General features: G+C 42.9%; 1 protein-coding gene across 1 annotated transcript in view; it reads right to left on the bottom strand.

The window, feature by feature from the left end:
- Nucleotides 1-17,422, bottom strand: part of TTC28 (tetratricopeptide repeat domain 28) — a 605,079-nt gene that overhangs the window by 94,213 nt on the left and 493,444 nt on the right. The window contains exons 9-12 of the mRNA XM_088019406.1: nucleotides 16,043-16,152; nucleotides 14,446-14,575; nucleotides 12,035-12,253; nucleotides 9,722-9,887 (exon numbers count right to left, since the gene is read on the bottom strand). Coding sequence (XP_087875532.1) covers nucleotides 9,722-9,887; nucleotides 12,035-12,253; nucleotides 14,446-14,575; nucleotides 16,043-16,152 — 625 coding nt within the window. The remainder of the gene's footprint in view (nucleotides 1-9,721; nucleotides 9,888-12,034; nucleotides 12,254-14,445; nucleotides 14,576-16,042; nucleotides 16,153-17,422) is intronic.

Here is a 17,422-nt window from a genome sequence, read left to right as displayed (position 1 = left end):
CATGAGGAACATGAAATCTACAAAACATCAGAATCTTTGAGGGGGATGCTTTGTGACGAGTTTGGGGTGCTTTGGGATGGGGAGAACAAGGAAGCATGGTCCCACATACATCTGTGAAAGGTCACTCTGGGGGAAGGGGACTGCAAGGCCGAGACACGAGGTGACGACAGTGGTTCAGGGAACAGACGATGAGGACTCGCACTGTGCTTGTGGTGGTGAAGACAGAGTGGGCGGATTCAAATGTATTTTTTATACCATTTCTTCTTGTGGTAAAAAACATACCTCCATACTGTTTTCTATAGTAGCTGCCACATTTTACATTCCCACCAACAGAACACAAGGGTTCTGACTGCTTCATATTTTTGCCAACACTTGTTATGTCCTATCTTTTTGATAGTGGCCATCTTAATCGGTGTGAGGGGATACCCATCTCCTTGTGGTTTTGATTTGCATTTCCCTGATGGTTAGTGATGTTGAGCATCTTCTCTGGTGCCTGTTGGCTATCTGCATATCTTCTCTGAAGAATGTCTATTCAAGTCCCTTGACCATTTTCAAATCCGATTATTTGTTGTTGTTGTTGTTGTTAGGTTCTAGGAGTTCTTTACATATTCTAAATATTAGCCCCTTATAAGATATATGGTCTGAAAATATTTTCTCCCATTCTATAGGTTGACTTTTTACTCTGTTGACTGTTTCCCTTGCCTTGCAGAAGTCTAAATGTGATGTAGTCCCACTTCCATAATTTTGCTTTTGTTACCTGGCTTCTAGTGTCATATTCAGGAAATCCTTGCCAAATCCAATGCCATCAAGCTTTTCCTAGGAGTTTTATACTTTCACGTCTTATGTTTTGGGTTTTTAATTCATTTTGAGTTAACTTTTTTTTTTTTAATCTTAAGTTAACTTTTATATATGGTGTAAGAGAAGGGTCCAACTTCATTCTTTGGCATGAGGATATCCAGTTTTCCCAGCACCATTTGTTAAAGAGACTATCCTTTCCCCCAATATGTAGCCCTGGCACTCCTGTCAAAGATCATTTGACCTACATGTCAGGGTTTATTTCTGGGCTATTTTATTCCATTAGCCTGTGTGTGTCTCTGTCTTTATGCCAGTACCTCACTGTTTTGATGACTGTAGCATTGTGATGTTTTGAAATTAGGAAGTGTGTGGCCTTTGGCTTTGATTCCTCAAAATTGCTCCAGCTTTTTGGGGTCCTTTGAGATTCCATATGAATTTAGGATTTTTTTTTCCTATTTCTGTAAAAAATACCACCAGAATTTTGATAGGGATTACACTGAATCTATAGATTGCTTTGGGTAGTATGGACATTTTAACAATATTAGTTCTTCCAATCCATGAACACGGGATGTGTTCCATTTATTTGTCTTCTTTAATTTCTTCCAGCAATATTTTGCAATTTTCAGTATACAAGTCTTTCACCTCCTGAGTTAAACTTATTCCTAAGTATTTCATTCTTTTTGATGCTATTATAAATGGGATTGTTTTCTTAATTTCCTTCTTGAATTATTCATTGTTAGTATATAGATATGCAACTGATTTTTGAGTATTGAATTTGTATCCTACAACTCTGTTAAATTTGTTTATTAGTTCTAACAGGATTTTGGTGTAATCTTTAGGGTTTTCTACATATAATATCATGTCACCTGTGAACAGACATAATTTTACTTCTTCCTTTGCAATTTGGAGGACTTTTATTTTTTTTTTCTTGCCTAATTGCTGTGGTTAGGACTTCCAGTACTATGCTGAATAGAGGTGACAAGAGAGGGTACCCTTGCCTTGTTCCTGATCTTAGAGGGAAAGCTTTCAGTTTTCACCACTGAGTATGATATTAGTTGCAAGCTTTTCATACATGGCCTTTATTATGTTGAGGTAATTTCCTTCTTTTCCTAGTTTGCTGAGTGTTGTTGTTTTATCATGAAAAGGTGTTAAATTTTGTCAAATGTCTTTTCTGCATCTATTGAGATCATCATGTGGTTTTTGTTCTTCATTCTGTTAATGTGGAGTATATTACAATGACTGATTGAGGAGGGAAATGGGGAAACTCAAGAGTTGGGATTTAGATATTTTAGACTAGAGATTCCTGGAAGAGTCCCATGCAGAGATGTTTGGTGGGTAGCTGCACCTACAGATTCCGAGGTTAGAGATGCCTGAGCTAGAGCAGAGGAGAAGAAGGCAAGGGTACATTTAGAGAAAAGAGAAGAAGGTATGGTAGCTGGAGCATGGTGTTCACCAAGAGACAAGATGGAAAATAAACCCAGAATGCCTTCCTAGAGCTAGATCATGGTGCCAAGCTCGAAAACTTGGATTTTATTCTCTGTAAACTAATTACAGAAAGGTTCCTTTTTTCCCTTTGCATGATAGAGATGTTTATTCATGACTTTATTTCTAACTTAAAAAGTAATATATGTCCATTGTGAAAAAACTGAAAATAAGGAATGGTAGAAGAATAAAATACCAAGCATCTGTAATTTTACCATCCACCTATAATTACCACTAACACTATAGCCTATTTCCTTGTAAGGATTTTTTTTCTTACTTTTCATACTACCCATATTTTGTATATTTTAAATTATACTATATGTAATAATTCTATATCCTACTTTTTTCACTTAATATTTTATAATAAACATTTGGCTATATGATGAAAAATTCTCTGTTAAACATAATTTTAATTACAATGTAATATTATATTGGATAGATATAAAATAACTTGACATTCAATTATTGTGGACATTTAGGTTTTTAAAATTTTCTATAATGGGGCACCTGGGTGTCTCAGTTGGTTAAGCGTTGACTCTTGATTTCAGCTCAGGTCATGATCTCAAGGTCATGAGGTTGAGCCCCACAGAGGGCTCCAAGCTAAGCATGGAGCCTGCTTAAGATTCTCTCTCCCTCCAGATGTTGGCGGGGATGTGGAGAAAGGGGAACCCTCCTACACTGTTGGTGGGAATGCAAGCTGGTGCAACCCCTCTGGAAAACAGTATGGAGGTTCCTCAAACAGTTGAAATCAGAGCTACCATTCGATCCAGCAATTGCACTACTGGGTATTTACCACAAAGATACAAATGTAGGGACCTGAAGGGGTACGTGTACCCCAATGTTTATAGCAGCAATGTCCACCATAGCCAAACTGTGGAAAGAGCCAAGATGCCCATCGACAGATGAATGGATAAAGAAGAGTGGTATATATACACAATGGAATATTATGCAGCCATCAAAAGGAATGAGATCTTGCCATTTGCAACGACGTGGATGGAACTGGAGGGTGTTATGCTGAGTGAAATAAGTCAATCAGAGAAAGACATATATCACATGACCTCACTGATATGAGGAATTCTTAATCTCAGGAAACAAACTGAGTGTTACTGGAGTGGTTGGGGGTGGGAGGGATGGGGTGGCTGGGTGATAGACATTGGGGAGGGTATGTGCTACGGTGAGCGCTGTGAATTGTGCAAGACTGTTGAATCACAGATCTGTACTTCTGAAACAAATAACGCAACATATTTTAAGAAAAAAGAAAAAGAAGAAGGTAACAGGAGAGGAAGAGAAGGGGAGCATGTCAGAGGGGGAGACGAACCATGAGAGACGATGGACTCTGAAAAACAAACTGAGGGTTCTAGAGGGGAGGGGGGTAGGGGGATGGGTTAGCCTGGTGATGGGTATTGAGGAGGGCACGTTCTGCATGGAGCACTGGGTGTTATGAACAAACAATGAATCATGGAACACTGCACCAAAAACTAATGATGTAATATATGGTGATTAGAGATATATACTGTAATATTTGTAAGTGACATTATATGATGCCTAGCATTGGCTTCAACATAATACAAGGTGGGGAGAAGTTGGTGAGGGTATATATGACACAAGATTATCCATAGTTTTGATAATTATTGAAGCGCAATTATGGGTACTTGAAGGTTTATTATACTATTTTCCTCCACTTTTGCATGTTTGAAATTTGCCATAATAAAAAAAAATTTTAATAAAAAAAAAAAAAAGATTCTCTCTCCCTCTCCCTCTACCCCTCCCTCCCCACTTGCTCTCTCTCAAATAAATAAATAAATAAATAAATAAATAAATAAATAAATGAAATTTTCTGTAAAATGTAGACCTATTATAAATATTCCTATGAATACCTCCTTACTCCATTTCCAAAATGAGAATTTGGAGGTAAAAGGGCATGAACATTTAAGAATTTCTGATACTACTGATAAATTATTTTTATAAAGGCTAGACCAATTTATATTCCTACTGTATGAGACTGCTCATTCACTGCATCTTTACTATTAATAAGCATTATGGCTTTAAAAATATTTAAAAATTTTATAGATGAAAAATAATTTATCTGTCATTGAAATTTTCATACTGTTTTCATGAAACTACGAAGTAGAAACCAGAGTCTCACAAAACTCCATTCTAGTAAATTCAAACCATGCCATTGAAGTGTTCAATTTTGAGTTTAAATAAAGAATAAGAAAAAATTTCTAGTAAGACTAGTCCAAAGCAGCAGAAAAGACCTTATTTCTGGCAGTCTAAACTGGGTATCGAAGCTACCAAGGGCAGCCCAACAAAGTCACGCTAAGCATCAAGCCACCCAACATCCTAGAGATAGTTCCCTAAGGACTCATCCTAACTTGTTAGCTTTCTGTATACAGCAGAGAGGAAAAGATTAATGTGGCAAATTAAGCAAGTTACAGTCTCTCTTCTCTCCCTACCATTGATGAAGAGCTGAACTATAACCCAAAAGTCATTTGTTTTCTATTCAAAAGTCACCTGGAAGCAAAATCACTCAAGCTCCAGTATCATATAAAATAGCTGCGTAGGCACAAGTGTTTGGAGTTAAACATAGTGCCTGATGGGGGGTGGGGGCAGGCACTGGGAAGAGTCAAAGGGTAGTCCCCTTCCTTCTTATGATGAATCTTAATCTAGGCCCATGAAAATTGGGATCAAGTAAAATCTATATTTTCACGCAGGCTGAGGCCTATCAGGGTTGGTTTGGACGGAGATGACCTAGGTGTGGCCACCAGAGTGCTGTAACAGAGGTGGCATACAGAAACCACCTCTGCGTGCATGTGCAGAGGTTTCAAATGGGCGGCCCTGCATGCTTGTGTCCCTTCATGATCTCATCTCAGAGAAAGCTCTGGACTGGTGGTCTTACAAATTTGAAAATTGGATGTTAATGCGCTCAAAGAGGATTTGCCTCTTGGGAGCGTTAACCAAGCAGAGCTGTACAGATCAGAATGCCAGTTTCTTATGCACATTCTCTATTTGCAAGTAGACTTACAGGAGAAATCAAATGATTATCAGAAGGTTTGACAAGAAGCACAGGACCTGAACAAGGGAAGGCAGAGGGATGACGTGAGGGGTCTTCTCCACCACGGTTACCGAAGACCTTTGTGCAACTGCCTGGAGTGGCCTTCATCTCCTCTATTTCTCCTCATCCTTCGGAGCTCAGCTCAAATATCCCCTCCCCAAGGAAGCTTCCCCAACTCCCCCGGATGGGTTTCCCACCCCCACTTACACATTTTTATCCACCTTGCATTTTCCTTTAAGCACAACGGCAATTTTAATTAAAAGGTTTTATGTGCTCTGTTGTTTCCGATCTTTCAGATCCCTGGGAACAGAAGCCATGTCTGCCTTATTCACCACCTTACTCTTGATCTCGAGTGCACATAGTACATAGCAAGTGTTCCAGTATTTGTGGAAGGGAGGGAAGGGGGGAAGGATAAGAGAGCATGAAGACTGCAGGTCTACTGCGGGAACGGCCTTTCAATGGGACTTCGAGTCCCTTAGCCAAGATTCTCTTTCCCTTTGACAATGTCAGAAACGAGCACTGCCAAATCTGCCCTCCTCTCTCTCCCTCATTTTGTGTTTCTACTGCTGGCCAACTATCCTTTTTTTAAAAATATTTTTATTGTTATGTTAATCACCATACATTACATCATTAGCTTTTGATGTAGTGTTCCATGATTCATTGTTTGTTCATAACACCCAGTGCTCCACGCAGAATGTGCCCTCTTTAATACCCATCACCAGGCTAACCCATCCCCCCACTCCCCTCCCCTCTAGAACCCTCAGTTTGCTTTTCAGAGTCCATCGTCTCTCATGGTTCGTCTCCCCGTCCGACTTACTCCCCTTCATTCTTCCCCTCCTGCTATCTTCTTTTTCTTCTTTCTTAACATATGTTGCATTATTTGCTTCAGAAGTACAGATCTGTGATTCAACAGTCTTGCATGATTCAACAGTCTTGCACAATTCACAGCACTCACCATAGCACATACCCTACCCAATGTCTATCACCCAGCCACCCCATCCCTCCCACCCCCCACCACTCCAGCAACACTCAGTTTGTTTCCTGAGATTAAGAATTCCTCATATCAGTGAGGTGATATGATACATGTCTTTCTCTGATTGACTTATTTCACTCAGCATAACACCCTCCAGTTCCATCCACGTTGTTGCAAATGGCAAGATCTCATTCCTTTTGATGGCTGCATAATATTCCATTGTGTATATATACCATGTCTTCTTTATCCATTCATCTGTCGATGGACATCTTGGCTCTTTCCACAGTTTGGCTATTGTGGACATTGCTGCTATAAACATTGGGGTGCACGTACCCCTTCGGATCCCTACATTTGTATCTTTGGGGTAAATACCCAGAAGTGCAATTGCTGGATTGTATGGTAGCTCTATTTTCAACTGTTTGAGGAACCTCCATACTGTTTTCCAGAGTGGCTGCACCAGCTTGCATTCCCACCAACAGTGGAGGAGGGTTCCCCTTTCTCTGCATCCCCACCAACATCTGTCGTTTCCTGACGTGTTAATTTTAGCCATTCTGATGGGTGTGAGGTGGTATCTCATTGAGGTTTTGATTTGGATTTCCCTGATGCCGAGCGATGTTGAGCACTTTTTCATGTGTCTGTTGGCCATTTGGATGTCTTCTTTGGAAAAATGTCTGTTCATGTCTTCTGCCCATTTCTTGATTGGATTATTTGTTCTTTGGGTGTTGAGTTTGATAAGTTCTTTATAGATTTTGGATACTAGCCCTTTATCTGATATGTCATTTGCAAATATTTTCTCCCATTCTGTCGGTTGTCTTTTGGTTTTGTGGACTGTTTCTTTTGCTGTGCAAAAGCTTTTTATCTTGATGAGATCCCAATAGTTCATTTTTGCCCTTGCTTCCCTTGCCTTTGGCGATGTTTCTAGGAAGAAGTTGCTGTGGCTGAGGTTGAAGAGGTTGCTGCCTGTGTTCTCCTTTAGGATTTTGATGGACTCCTGTCTCACGTTTAGGTCTTTCAACCATTTGGAGTCTATTTTTGTGTGTGGTGTAAGGAAATGGTCCAGTTTCATTCTTCTGCATGTGGCTGTCCAATTTTCCCAACACCATTTGTTGAAGAGACTGTCTTTTTGCCATTGGACATTCTTTCCTGCTTTGTCAAAGATGAGTTGACCATAGAGTTGAGGGTCCATTTCTGGGCTCTCGATTCTGTTCCATTGATCTATGTGTCTGTTTTTGTGCCAGTACCATACTGTCTTGATGATGACAGCTTTGTAATAGAGCTGGAAGTCCGGAATTGTGATGCCGCCAGCTTTGCTTTTCTTTTTCGACATTCCTCTGGCTATTCGGGGTCTCTTCTGGTTCCATACAAATTTTAGGATTATTTGTTCCATTTCTTTGAAAAAAGTGGATGGTATTTTGATGGGGATTGCATTGAATGTGTAGATTGCTCTAGGTAGCATTGACATCTTCACAATGTTTGTTCTTCCAATCCATGAGCATGGAACGTTTTCCATTTCTTTGTGTCTTCTTCAATTTCTTTCATGAGTATTTTATAGTTTTCTGAGTACAGATCCTTTGTCTCTTTGGTTAAATTTATTCCTAGGTATCTTATGGTTTTGGGTGCAATTGTAAATGGGATCGACTCCTTGATTTGTCTCTCTTCTGTCTTGTTGTTGGTGTATAGGAATGCCACTGATTTCTGTGCATTGATTTTATAGCCAACCATCCTTTTAACACTCACTTTGTTGTTTCCGTTTTTTTTTTTTAATAATTTCTAAAAAACTTATTTATTTGAGAGAGAGAGAGAGAAAGAGCACAAGCAGGGGGAGCAGCAGAGGGAAAGGGAGAAGCAGACTCCCCGCCGAGCAGGGCTCAATCCCAGGACCCTGAGATCATGACCTGAGCCGAAGGCAGACGCCCAACCGACGGAGCCACGTAGGCGCCCCATTAATACTCACTTTGGTTACACAATAACTGTGGTCAGGTTACAGTGGAATCCGACTGGCTACAGTGCCATTCTGTTGCTGAAGCAGCTTTGTACACCCCTGACCTAATCGATTTTATGGTCACCTATAATTACATTTCAAGGAATAGCCATACTTCCAAGTTCTCGGGGTTACCACACTGTCAAGCCCCTGTAATCAGCACACTGCTACCCAGGGTTAAGGAAAGGGATGCTCCAGGATGCACCACAGTCATAGAAGAAATAAGACAACGATGTGTGCATGTGGCTGAAGCCTGCTCATACTTCATACACACAGAAGCTGGAGACGACATTCTTACATGCTTCGGCTATTTTCTCAAATATGATATTAATTTTGATAATTAAAAACAGAACAAGCAGTGGCCTGGGAGTCTGGGTGAGATCTCTATTGTTGTGATCTTAGCTCTGACACGAACTTGGCTGTCAGCAGTCTTATTCCGTGCTGGCTTCTGTTGAATAAAGGAGTTCAGCTAGAAGACCCGACAGCACCTTCCACTCTTGACATTACATTATCCAAGTTCATCTAAGAACTTGTCCCCAACTTCATAAGCACCCCAAAGATCAAACCTGCTGCTGGCACTGACCAACACACACTCGGGAGTCTGGCATAAGCATCTCCAAAGAATTATGGTGACGTCTTAGGATTTCCATGATTGCAAATGAAATCATTCAAGAGACAAGCAGATGTCCCTGGGACCTGACACCAGCTAACACAAGATTCTCTGACACACAGATCTTCTTGACACTATTAAGCACAGGATGGAGGGCTGAGATGCCTGAAAATCTGGCTACCACCCAGTTCTGTGGCCCCTCTTCTTTCCATTTTCCCCAGCAGCAGGGTGCTTGTGGAAATTATTTTCTGTATGTAAAATAGTCAATCATGATAAAATGTTTCCATAAGCATATAACTTTTACAATCTGCAAAAAGCACTTCCCTTCTCTATTCTCAATGCTGGGAGGTCAACTTCCTTCACCTCAGCCCCACAACGCACAGATCCTGTCACTAGTGTTAAATTACTCTCTCAAACAGGCGTTTGGCTATAGTACAAACAAACTCATTATTAATCAGTTTATAACCCAAAAATCACCTCAGTTTTAATTAGCTGGAATGTTAAATTCGAAGTCATGTGTAGGTTTAAACATCCTACAAACAAACCGTCCTTAGAAAACACGCATCTCTGAGAACTTTCCCTATCTGAAAGGAAATTACCAAAAAGAATAAAGACAGCCCATGAAGGGGTCTGCCCTCCAGGGACACGTATTTGTTTCTCCTGCAGCGACTGTGAACAGACTTCACACAAAAGTGCGAATTCCATAGATTTCTTCCATTTAGCTCAAATAGGATGTTTACAAAAGAAAAAGAGAAAAACACCCAACACCCCTTCAGATACAGAGATTGTATCTGAAGATGGGACTGGGAACGGTGTACTACTTGCCTTGAGTAGTAAGACTCCACCCCCAGGGCCTCTCGCACACTGGCGATGTGCTGCTCGAGGGCTGAGCTGGTGGCTGTTGGAAGAGCCGCGCTGCCGCCGGCCTGGAAGTCACTGGAGTTTTCTGCCGCATTATCACCCAGGTAGTGTTCGTGAAACTTCAGAATTCCTGAAACCAGACAGGCACAGCCAACATTATGCAAGACCAGGGCTGTGGGAGGGAGGGCTGGAGACAGGCAATAGTGCTCTTGGGCAAGCATGCCATCCAAACTGTGTGAAGAAATCCTGAAATCCGAGGTCTCGAGAGGGCTTTCCAGAATTTGGTCAGTACCCATTTCTACAGCTTTCATCGTCAGGTTTGGTGCTTGAAACCAGGGAATTCAAGATAAGGCTTCTGCTCTTGACACTATATTCAGAAGCTCATGGAATGAAGACTACTTCATATGTATTTCCAAACAGATGCTTCTCAGAAGCAACTACTAGGGAAAGTTTTCTTTCCCGAATGGTACATGAGCATGCCAAGGTATGTTCTCCCCAGAAACTGAAATCCTGAACAAAAATATAACTAGCCAAGTAGAAATTGTGTTACTCAAAGACCTTTTATTTCACAAAAGCTAGTCAAAAATAAATATGTCGTCGGGGCACCTGGGTGGCTCAGATGGGTTAGGTGTCTGCCTTTGGCTCAGGTCATGATCCCAGGGTCATGGGATCGAGCCCCACATCGGGCTCCTGGCTCAGTGGGGAGCCTGCTTCTCCCTCTGCCTCTCTCCCTGCTCATGCTTTCTCTCTCTGTATCTCTGTGTCTCAAATGAATAAATAAAATCTTTAAATAAATAAATAAATAAATACGTCATCATAAAAAGGCCAGATAAAAGTATTTCAAACCATTTTTAAATAAAACTAACTGGCCAACCATCATTAATGGATTAAAGGAGCAAAAAATTATGGCTGCATGAAACTGAAGCAATACATAGTGGTTTTCTGGCAATAAACATAGGACATATTCTCAAATGGTAATGAGGTGTGTCAGCCCTGGAAAAGGCTGGTCCTCTCTGATTGGATTAGAGCCCCAGTGAAAGCTTCAGAGTCTCATTAAAAGCAAAGAGGACGGGAAAGAGAAACAATGGGAGCCTCATTATACATGGCTCATTATTACAGGGATTTGGACATACCACCTGTCAAATCATGTCCCCAAAACATAACAGTGACAGAGAGAAAGAGCTTGATACCTCCATCATCAGCCATGTCCTCCTAGGCTTCAGGCCCCTCTGGGGGACGGGGCATATACAGGGATTCATTCCACTGCAGCTGACACTCACCAAGTCACCATGAACATCACAACTAAAACCTTCAGCATAAAAAGGTCAGAGATAAGAATGTTCTTTATGGAAAGTCCATAAAAAACAAGGAATTAAGGGGAAAAGATTATAAAAAATAATGCCAAGCCACTGAATGTACAGGTGTGAGTGCTCAGAACCCAAGAGGCATCTGAGAGTTGTCATCCAGCCATCATTTTTTTTTTTTTAAATCAAAGGGACAGAAACACAATCAAGAAAATCTTGTCAATTCTCCCTGGCAGTTGAACTTTGAAATTCAAGAAGCCCATTCTTCAAGATTCCCAATTATAAGATCCACTTCCCCAGTCAATAAACTCTAATTGGATCTGGTGTGTCTCCAACATGGTAAAGCCATCAGCATTTTATTATGCAAAAAATATGGCCCTAACAGCTAATTAGTGGTTCTGTATTTAGTGAAACAGTTACAGCCTGAGCGTTTAATGCCGATTTAATCAAAGGGGATTTTCACTTCGGAAATAGATTTACAACAGAACTGGTTAAAATGGGTTCTGCTAAACTCGGAAATTTCAAGCATAAGACTTCATTTATATACTGTGATAAGAGTTGCCATTATCATTTTAGTCTCTCTAACTTTACCATGACAAAGGGTCACAATTATTAAATCATATCTAGAAAGAACTCGTTAGGACTTACAGTCATCGCTTTATTAGCTAATGAACAACAGCTGCCTAAAAATAGGGCTGCTGGTGAAATTAATCCTCCTGCTCTTCATGTTCCTTGAAAAACGCTTCCACATTCACCAGTGAGGAGCAGCAATTTCTTGGGGGAATGAGAAAGCTGGGCTGTCTTATTAATTGAATGCCCCACCACAGAACATCCGCCGTGGCTGAGGTTTTAACTGAAAGCCGACACCAGCTCCTTAGTCTGATCTACAGTAATGCACCTCTTCTACCTCTACTCATTAGACTTTCACAGTCTAGTGTCTTAATTGCCCAGTTCCCATAGAGAGAGGTCTTACCTGCCCCAGGAGCAAGCAGCCAGCTATACAGGTAGCCTGCGGCCAGGGAATAGTAAAGCACTAGTCCCCTCTGGCCATTAACCATCTCTAAGATCTGATCAATAGTGACTGGGGAGTAGGGGTCAGAGTCCTGTTGTCCTGTTTGTCGTTCTACCAGAAGATCGGCAAATGCCCGCGTCCGTCCTCTTTCCGCCACCGCTAGGGCTTCATCGTGATGGCCTAGGAAACAAAAGCCACACGGTGAGGAGTCCCTGTGGGAGTGTGTTTACCCACAGAGGACCATCAGGTACAGAGATCCTGGGCAGAAACCTCACTGTCTCTGCACTCCTCTGTGAGGCACAGTCTCCGTTTTGCAACCAACCGCCTGCCTCAGATGATGGGTACAGTGCCACGCCACTCATAAAACCCCACATTTTCAGAGTCCCCCCACCACCCTAAGCCATCGGGCTTTCCCCCGTCGACAGCCATACCCAAGAGAGCCAACTTTGTTCAGAGGCTGGTCCTCAGCCCTGCCCGTTCTCCGATCCACATCCTGAGTTGCTCCCTGGCCTCCTGGCATCTGACCCCATTCACTTTAGTTATTTGGACCTAACGCTTTGCATGCTGGTTACCCTCTCACTTCCCTGCTCAACTCTGATTCTGACTTGGCCTTGGCAGATAAGCCTACAGGACCCGGCTCCTGACGTCTTCCTCTCTTTCTTCGATGCAGCCCCTCTATGCATTGCACTGTCCAGCCCCACTAGACAGTGTGAGGCACACCCCTCCCCAAGTGACACCTCTGTGCCTTTACACCTGCCAGTCCCTCTGATGAGTGTGTCCTATTCCCTTTCATTGACCTTGGCTCAAAAGGAGGGTCCTAACAGTCACCCTGCCTATCTCAAAGGGCTACTGTAAAGATTAACAGAGGTGCTGTGTGTGAGGATGCCTGAAAGGGTTATTCAAAGTACCACATACGTAACAGGTGATGTTATTGTTAGGGCTGAGACCTCACTCCATTCCTAGGCTCCCACACATTCGCTTCTCTTTTCTTCCAGTCCCCACGGGCAAAGGGTTTAAACCTCTGAAGTCTTTAGTTCTTTGAAACTGCTTCTCTCTTTCAAAGCTTTTCCCCAGTCTTTCAGTCCAATTCCTGATCCCACTTTCCCTAAGAGACTAGTCTGTTATCTAGCTTAAAAGCTAAATGCATACACATGAGGGCACCAAAAATATAAAGCAACATACTTTCAAATGAGGATTGTTTAGAGGGTTGAGAAAGAATACAATGCAGAGGATTTGCTCGCATCATAAACACAGATAGGGAAGATTTGCTCCAACTAGGGTCCAAAGAGAGAGCCGGCAGAGGCAGGAGACCAGATGCTGCAGCTCCAACAGCTCTTCAAGGGTGCCTAGCTTCCTGCAGCTCCAGTATCAGTAGAAAGTGGGGGTTTACATGTGTGTATGCAAATGTCTTCTTTACCCTATTAAGTTATTAACTGGAACAGCAGGAATGATTTCTGTACACATTGGAAAATCGGCCCCGAAGTGTTAGACAGCCTTAACATTGTGATTATAATAGATAATAAATTGTAATCTCAGGCACTGAGCACATTTAATAGATACATTTTTCAAGGGGGAAGTCTGAGCATTCAGATACACACAGCAAAGGACGGGTTCTTATTGACAAGGCCTCAACATCCAACTTCAAAGACATTGTTAGTTCTGGTGAATACCTCTTCCACCCAAGTTCTGGGTTGGGGGAAATGGCCTGAGAAGAGGCAGAGGACAGGGCAGCTGGAAGAGGGTGATGGACAGCAGAGGCCCCAGTGAGGGAAATGCATGCCACCCCAGTGCAAGCCAGCACAGAGGCCTGGGAGAACGATCGCGGACTGGGTCACAGCCCAGGGGCAGACCCAGAGAGTAAAAACATTTACTAGACAGCAAAGGAAAAACCTGTGGGGCAGAGGAATTAGGGAAGAGGCCAGGCATCTTCTCAGGTACTCTCCCCAGGTATTAATGGTGGGAGGGAACTTGAGGGGAATGGCTGGCTCAAGCATCCCTAGCCCCAGGACACTCTCTCCGCCTCCTGGGTCTGCCTGCCAAAACGCTTTGTTTTCACAGCACCGGGAGTTTCTTTTACCCTAAGCACCAGTCACACTGTATTGGACTCACTGACTTCTGTCTTTCACCAGGCTAAATACTTCTGGAGGTCAGGAACCGGGCCTTCCTGACTTTCATTCCCAGGACTGGCACACAGCACCTGGTAGGTGCTCTGCACATATTTGTTGAATAAACGAACACATGTTCGATGACTGGATTGCAGTCGTGGCTTCACGGCCTGTTGTAACAACGAATCAGATTCCGCCCCAGCAACCCTGGAACGACTCAGACACGAAGGTGCGCTCGCAAGAAGTGGGAACCCCGGCCGCTCTCACCCAGGCTGACGAGCACCCGCTGCAAGGCCTGGTAGGACGAAGTCTGCAGGTCAAAGAGGGAGAGTTTGTAGTCTGTACTCAGCTGCGCCTCATGTCGGATTGTTTCAAACAAGGCTGATGCCCTGTAGAGCTGCAAGTAGGGGACAGAGAACGTCATTCATTCCCCAGAAACGAGAGACATTTCTGCACTGACCAGAGACAACTTCTACACCCAACTTGGTGCCCCAATCTAAAAACACTTTTTTAAGAGGTTTGAAAGGATGAATCTTCATTTCCAGGTAGGTCCTTGTGGACCGGAAGAGGCATCATATCAGATCACACCCAGGAAATTAGAGTTTATGTGCTCAGTTTGATCAGGGGACCTAAAAGAAAAAGATTATGGACTTCTAGTCTGAAAGTTGCAAGGAAAAAAAATCAGCTGTTAATCGAAACAAGTGCTGATTTTGATGGAAACAAACAAAAAGTCTCTCCTTTTGTCATCAAGCAACCATAATTTAGTGCCCCTGGCCTCACGGAGCCCAAGGGTGGGAGTGAGAGCGGATGTGGGGCAGGCAGGCTGGAAATGGACGAGGCTGGGGTGGGGGGAAGGAGGTGCAGGCAGCCACCCTTTCAGGAGGAGGTCGGCCTTTTGCAGGCAGTTCAGCTGAATCAAACACTGCCCTCCGCAACAGTGATCAGGGACAGGTCTTCCCCAGACAAGCTCCCCTGCAGCCACACCTGCTCACGGGGACATGCACAGAACTGGATGCTTGACATTCCTACAGAGACACTGTCTTCCTGCTCTAAGTGGCTTCTCCACAAGACTTTTCTCTAATATTTATATGCTGGAAGTTGTGTCCAACTTTAAGTTCATGCAAATTTAAAAAACAGAATTCCAAGATTAAGAGACTTAGAGACTTAGTATCCCCAGCTCTACCACTAATTCATCCTGTGACCTTGGGCAATATTTGGAGCCTCAGTTTCTTCTTTTCTATAAAGGGGATGGTTGTCATTCTAACTCACAGGGTTATTCGAGGAATAAATTCAGTGAGTGACAGTACTTGAAAATTGCAAATCACTATAGCAATATAAATTTTAATTTTTAAAACAAGGAACTAAAGAATTCTTTAAACTGCCTTTAATAGTTTAAAAAGGGGAGTAAAATACCATCACATTCCAGGAGGCCGTGGCACAAGTTCAGTCACATCACCTCCTCAGTTCCTGTGAGCACCTCACAGCCCTCGCACAATGCCTCAGCAGTAATTACTCACTGCCTAAACAGTTGAGTGTGGGATTTTGGATGACACCATCTCACAACTCCTTCAGCTTGACAGAAGAACCACAGCTTTAGGATCTTCCCAGTCTCCAGAGCCAGGTTTAATGAGGAATGGTAGCACATAACACAAGAATGCCAAAGAAATCATTGAGAAATCTATCATATAAGTGAGCAGGAATCTTCACTATGGTTCAACACTTCTGGGTTGAAGATCCCGTACACCAACCCAAGGGTAGAGGTTAGCACCTTCTCGTGAATGTCATCACTACTAGGACAGTAATGCCAAGGCCATCCATGCTTCTGGAAACAAAATCCATTTGGAACAGGGGCTCTCCTGCTCACCTGGTGTTGGGCCTCCTCCAGGTTTCCACTAGCCCAAAGGGAGAGGCCAAGACCATGTCGAATTTTGGCTTCATCTTCTCTTCGGCCCAGTTGCTCAGCTAACCTTAAGCCTGAAATCAGATAGAGAAATGCTAAGGACACACAGAAGACAGACACCCCCCGCCCCCACCCAAGGAGTCCTGGAGGGTAATTCTGCCTCAGGGGTGTATATAAAGAATGTTAACACAGCTAAATAAAATGCAGGACAAGAGTAGAATCAGACAAGGCAGAGTAAGCATTCTCTTCAAATTCTGTGTTAGTGGCGACCTTTCCAGGACACTCCAGGATGCCCCAGCAAGAGCTCAGGTGATGGCTATCAGCAGGAAACAGGTTTGCAGGGCCAGCAGAAACAGTGAAATGTGAATGGAACCTAACCTGGCTGTCCTCCCAGCTGTGAAATCCCTAGCTCTGCAAATGAAAACTCCTGGCCTATAAATTTATCTAACCGAATTCCTTGGCGGGCAAAAGCTTTTCCTGACAGTTCTAGTCAAGTACAGAAGCCAAGCTAATACTCTTTCCTCTCTCACGTACGTAGCATCCAATCAGTGTCAATGGGAGACACATCTGATGCTCTTCCGAAAGCAGAATGCTCACACTGTCTTACCCTGCCTTCTGTTACTGATGCCACTGATGCATTTCATGTCCAGTCTGTTTTTCCTTTAAGGCTGAGACTTTGATATGCCTCGGCAGGGTTATAGAACAAGTACTATTATGAGCTGAAAGCCTTAAATGAGACTGTCCTCATTCTAATGGCCTTCAGATAGACACCTGCAGTTTGGGTCACTTACCTACAGCAAGCTTCTGGCTTTCGGGACACCAGCAACCCCAGGGCTTTGGGAGAACCAAATCTGAGGGCAACCATCTATTGTACTGGCCACTAAGCAGTTCTCAGCATCACTTGGTCCTCATGATCTGGCTCTCTGTACACAGGAGTTAGCTTGTGCAGAAGTGCACACAAAGGAAAGACTTCCTTTTTAAAATCCAATTTAGGGTGGATGGGAGCCTGCCTCTGAGCATGCTGGGCCCATGCAATTTCTGACTTCTAAAAAGAAACTGAGTCAGTTGAGAGGATAATAAAAGTGATATTCAGGTTCAGGCTCATAAAATATTATGCATTTCACAATGCACTTAAGTTTAAATCATGTCACTGGGTAACAAAAATAATACTTGTAAATTATTCACATGTTAAAATACCTCATAGAATAGGAACACAAATGGAAGATGGTGCTTGGGTGAAAACCAGGAGAATACTAGTTGTTTTAACCTTCAATATACTAACCGTGTTCATTCTCGAAGGCAGCTATTCCTGCTAGATCTGGGTCTATGAGTTGGAAGTAAAAT

Source organism: Eumetopias jubatus, unplaced genomic scaffold (genome assembly GCF_037043125.1).
Source record: "Eumetopias jubatus isolate StellerSeaLion01/CBP00866 unplaced genomic scaffold, mEumJub1_p1.0 scaffold_16, whole genome shotgun sequence".
In the NCBI taxonomy this organism is placed as follows: Eukaryota; Metazoa; Chordata; class Mammalia; order Carnivora; family Otariidae; genus Eumetopias; species Eumetopias jubatus.
This window is presented reverse-complemented; position numbering and strand designations above follow the sequence as displayed.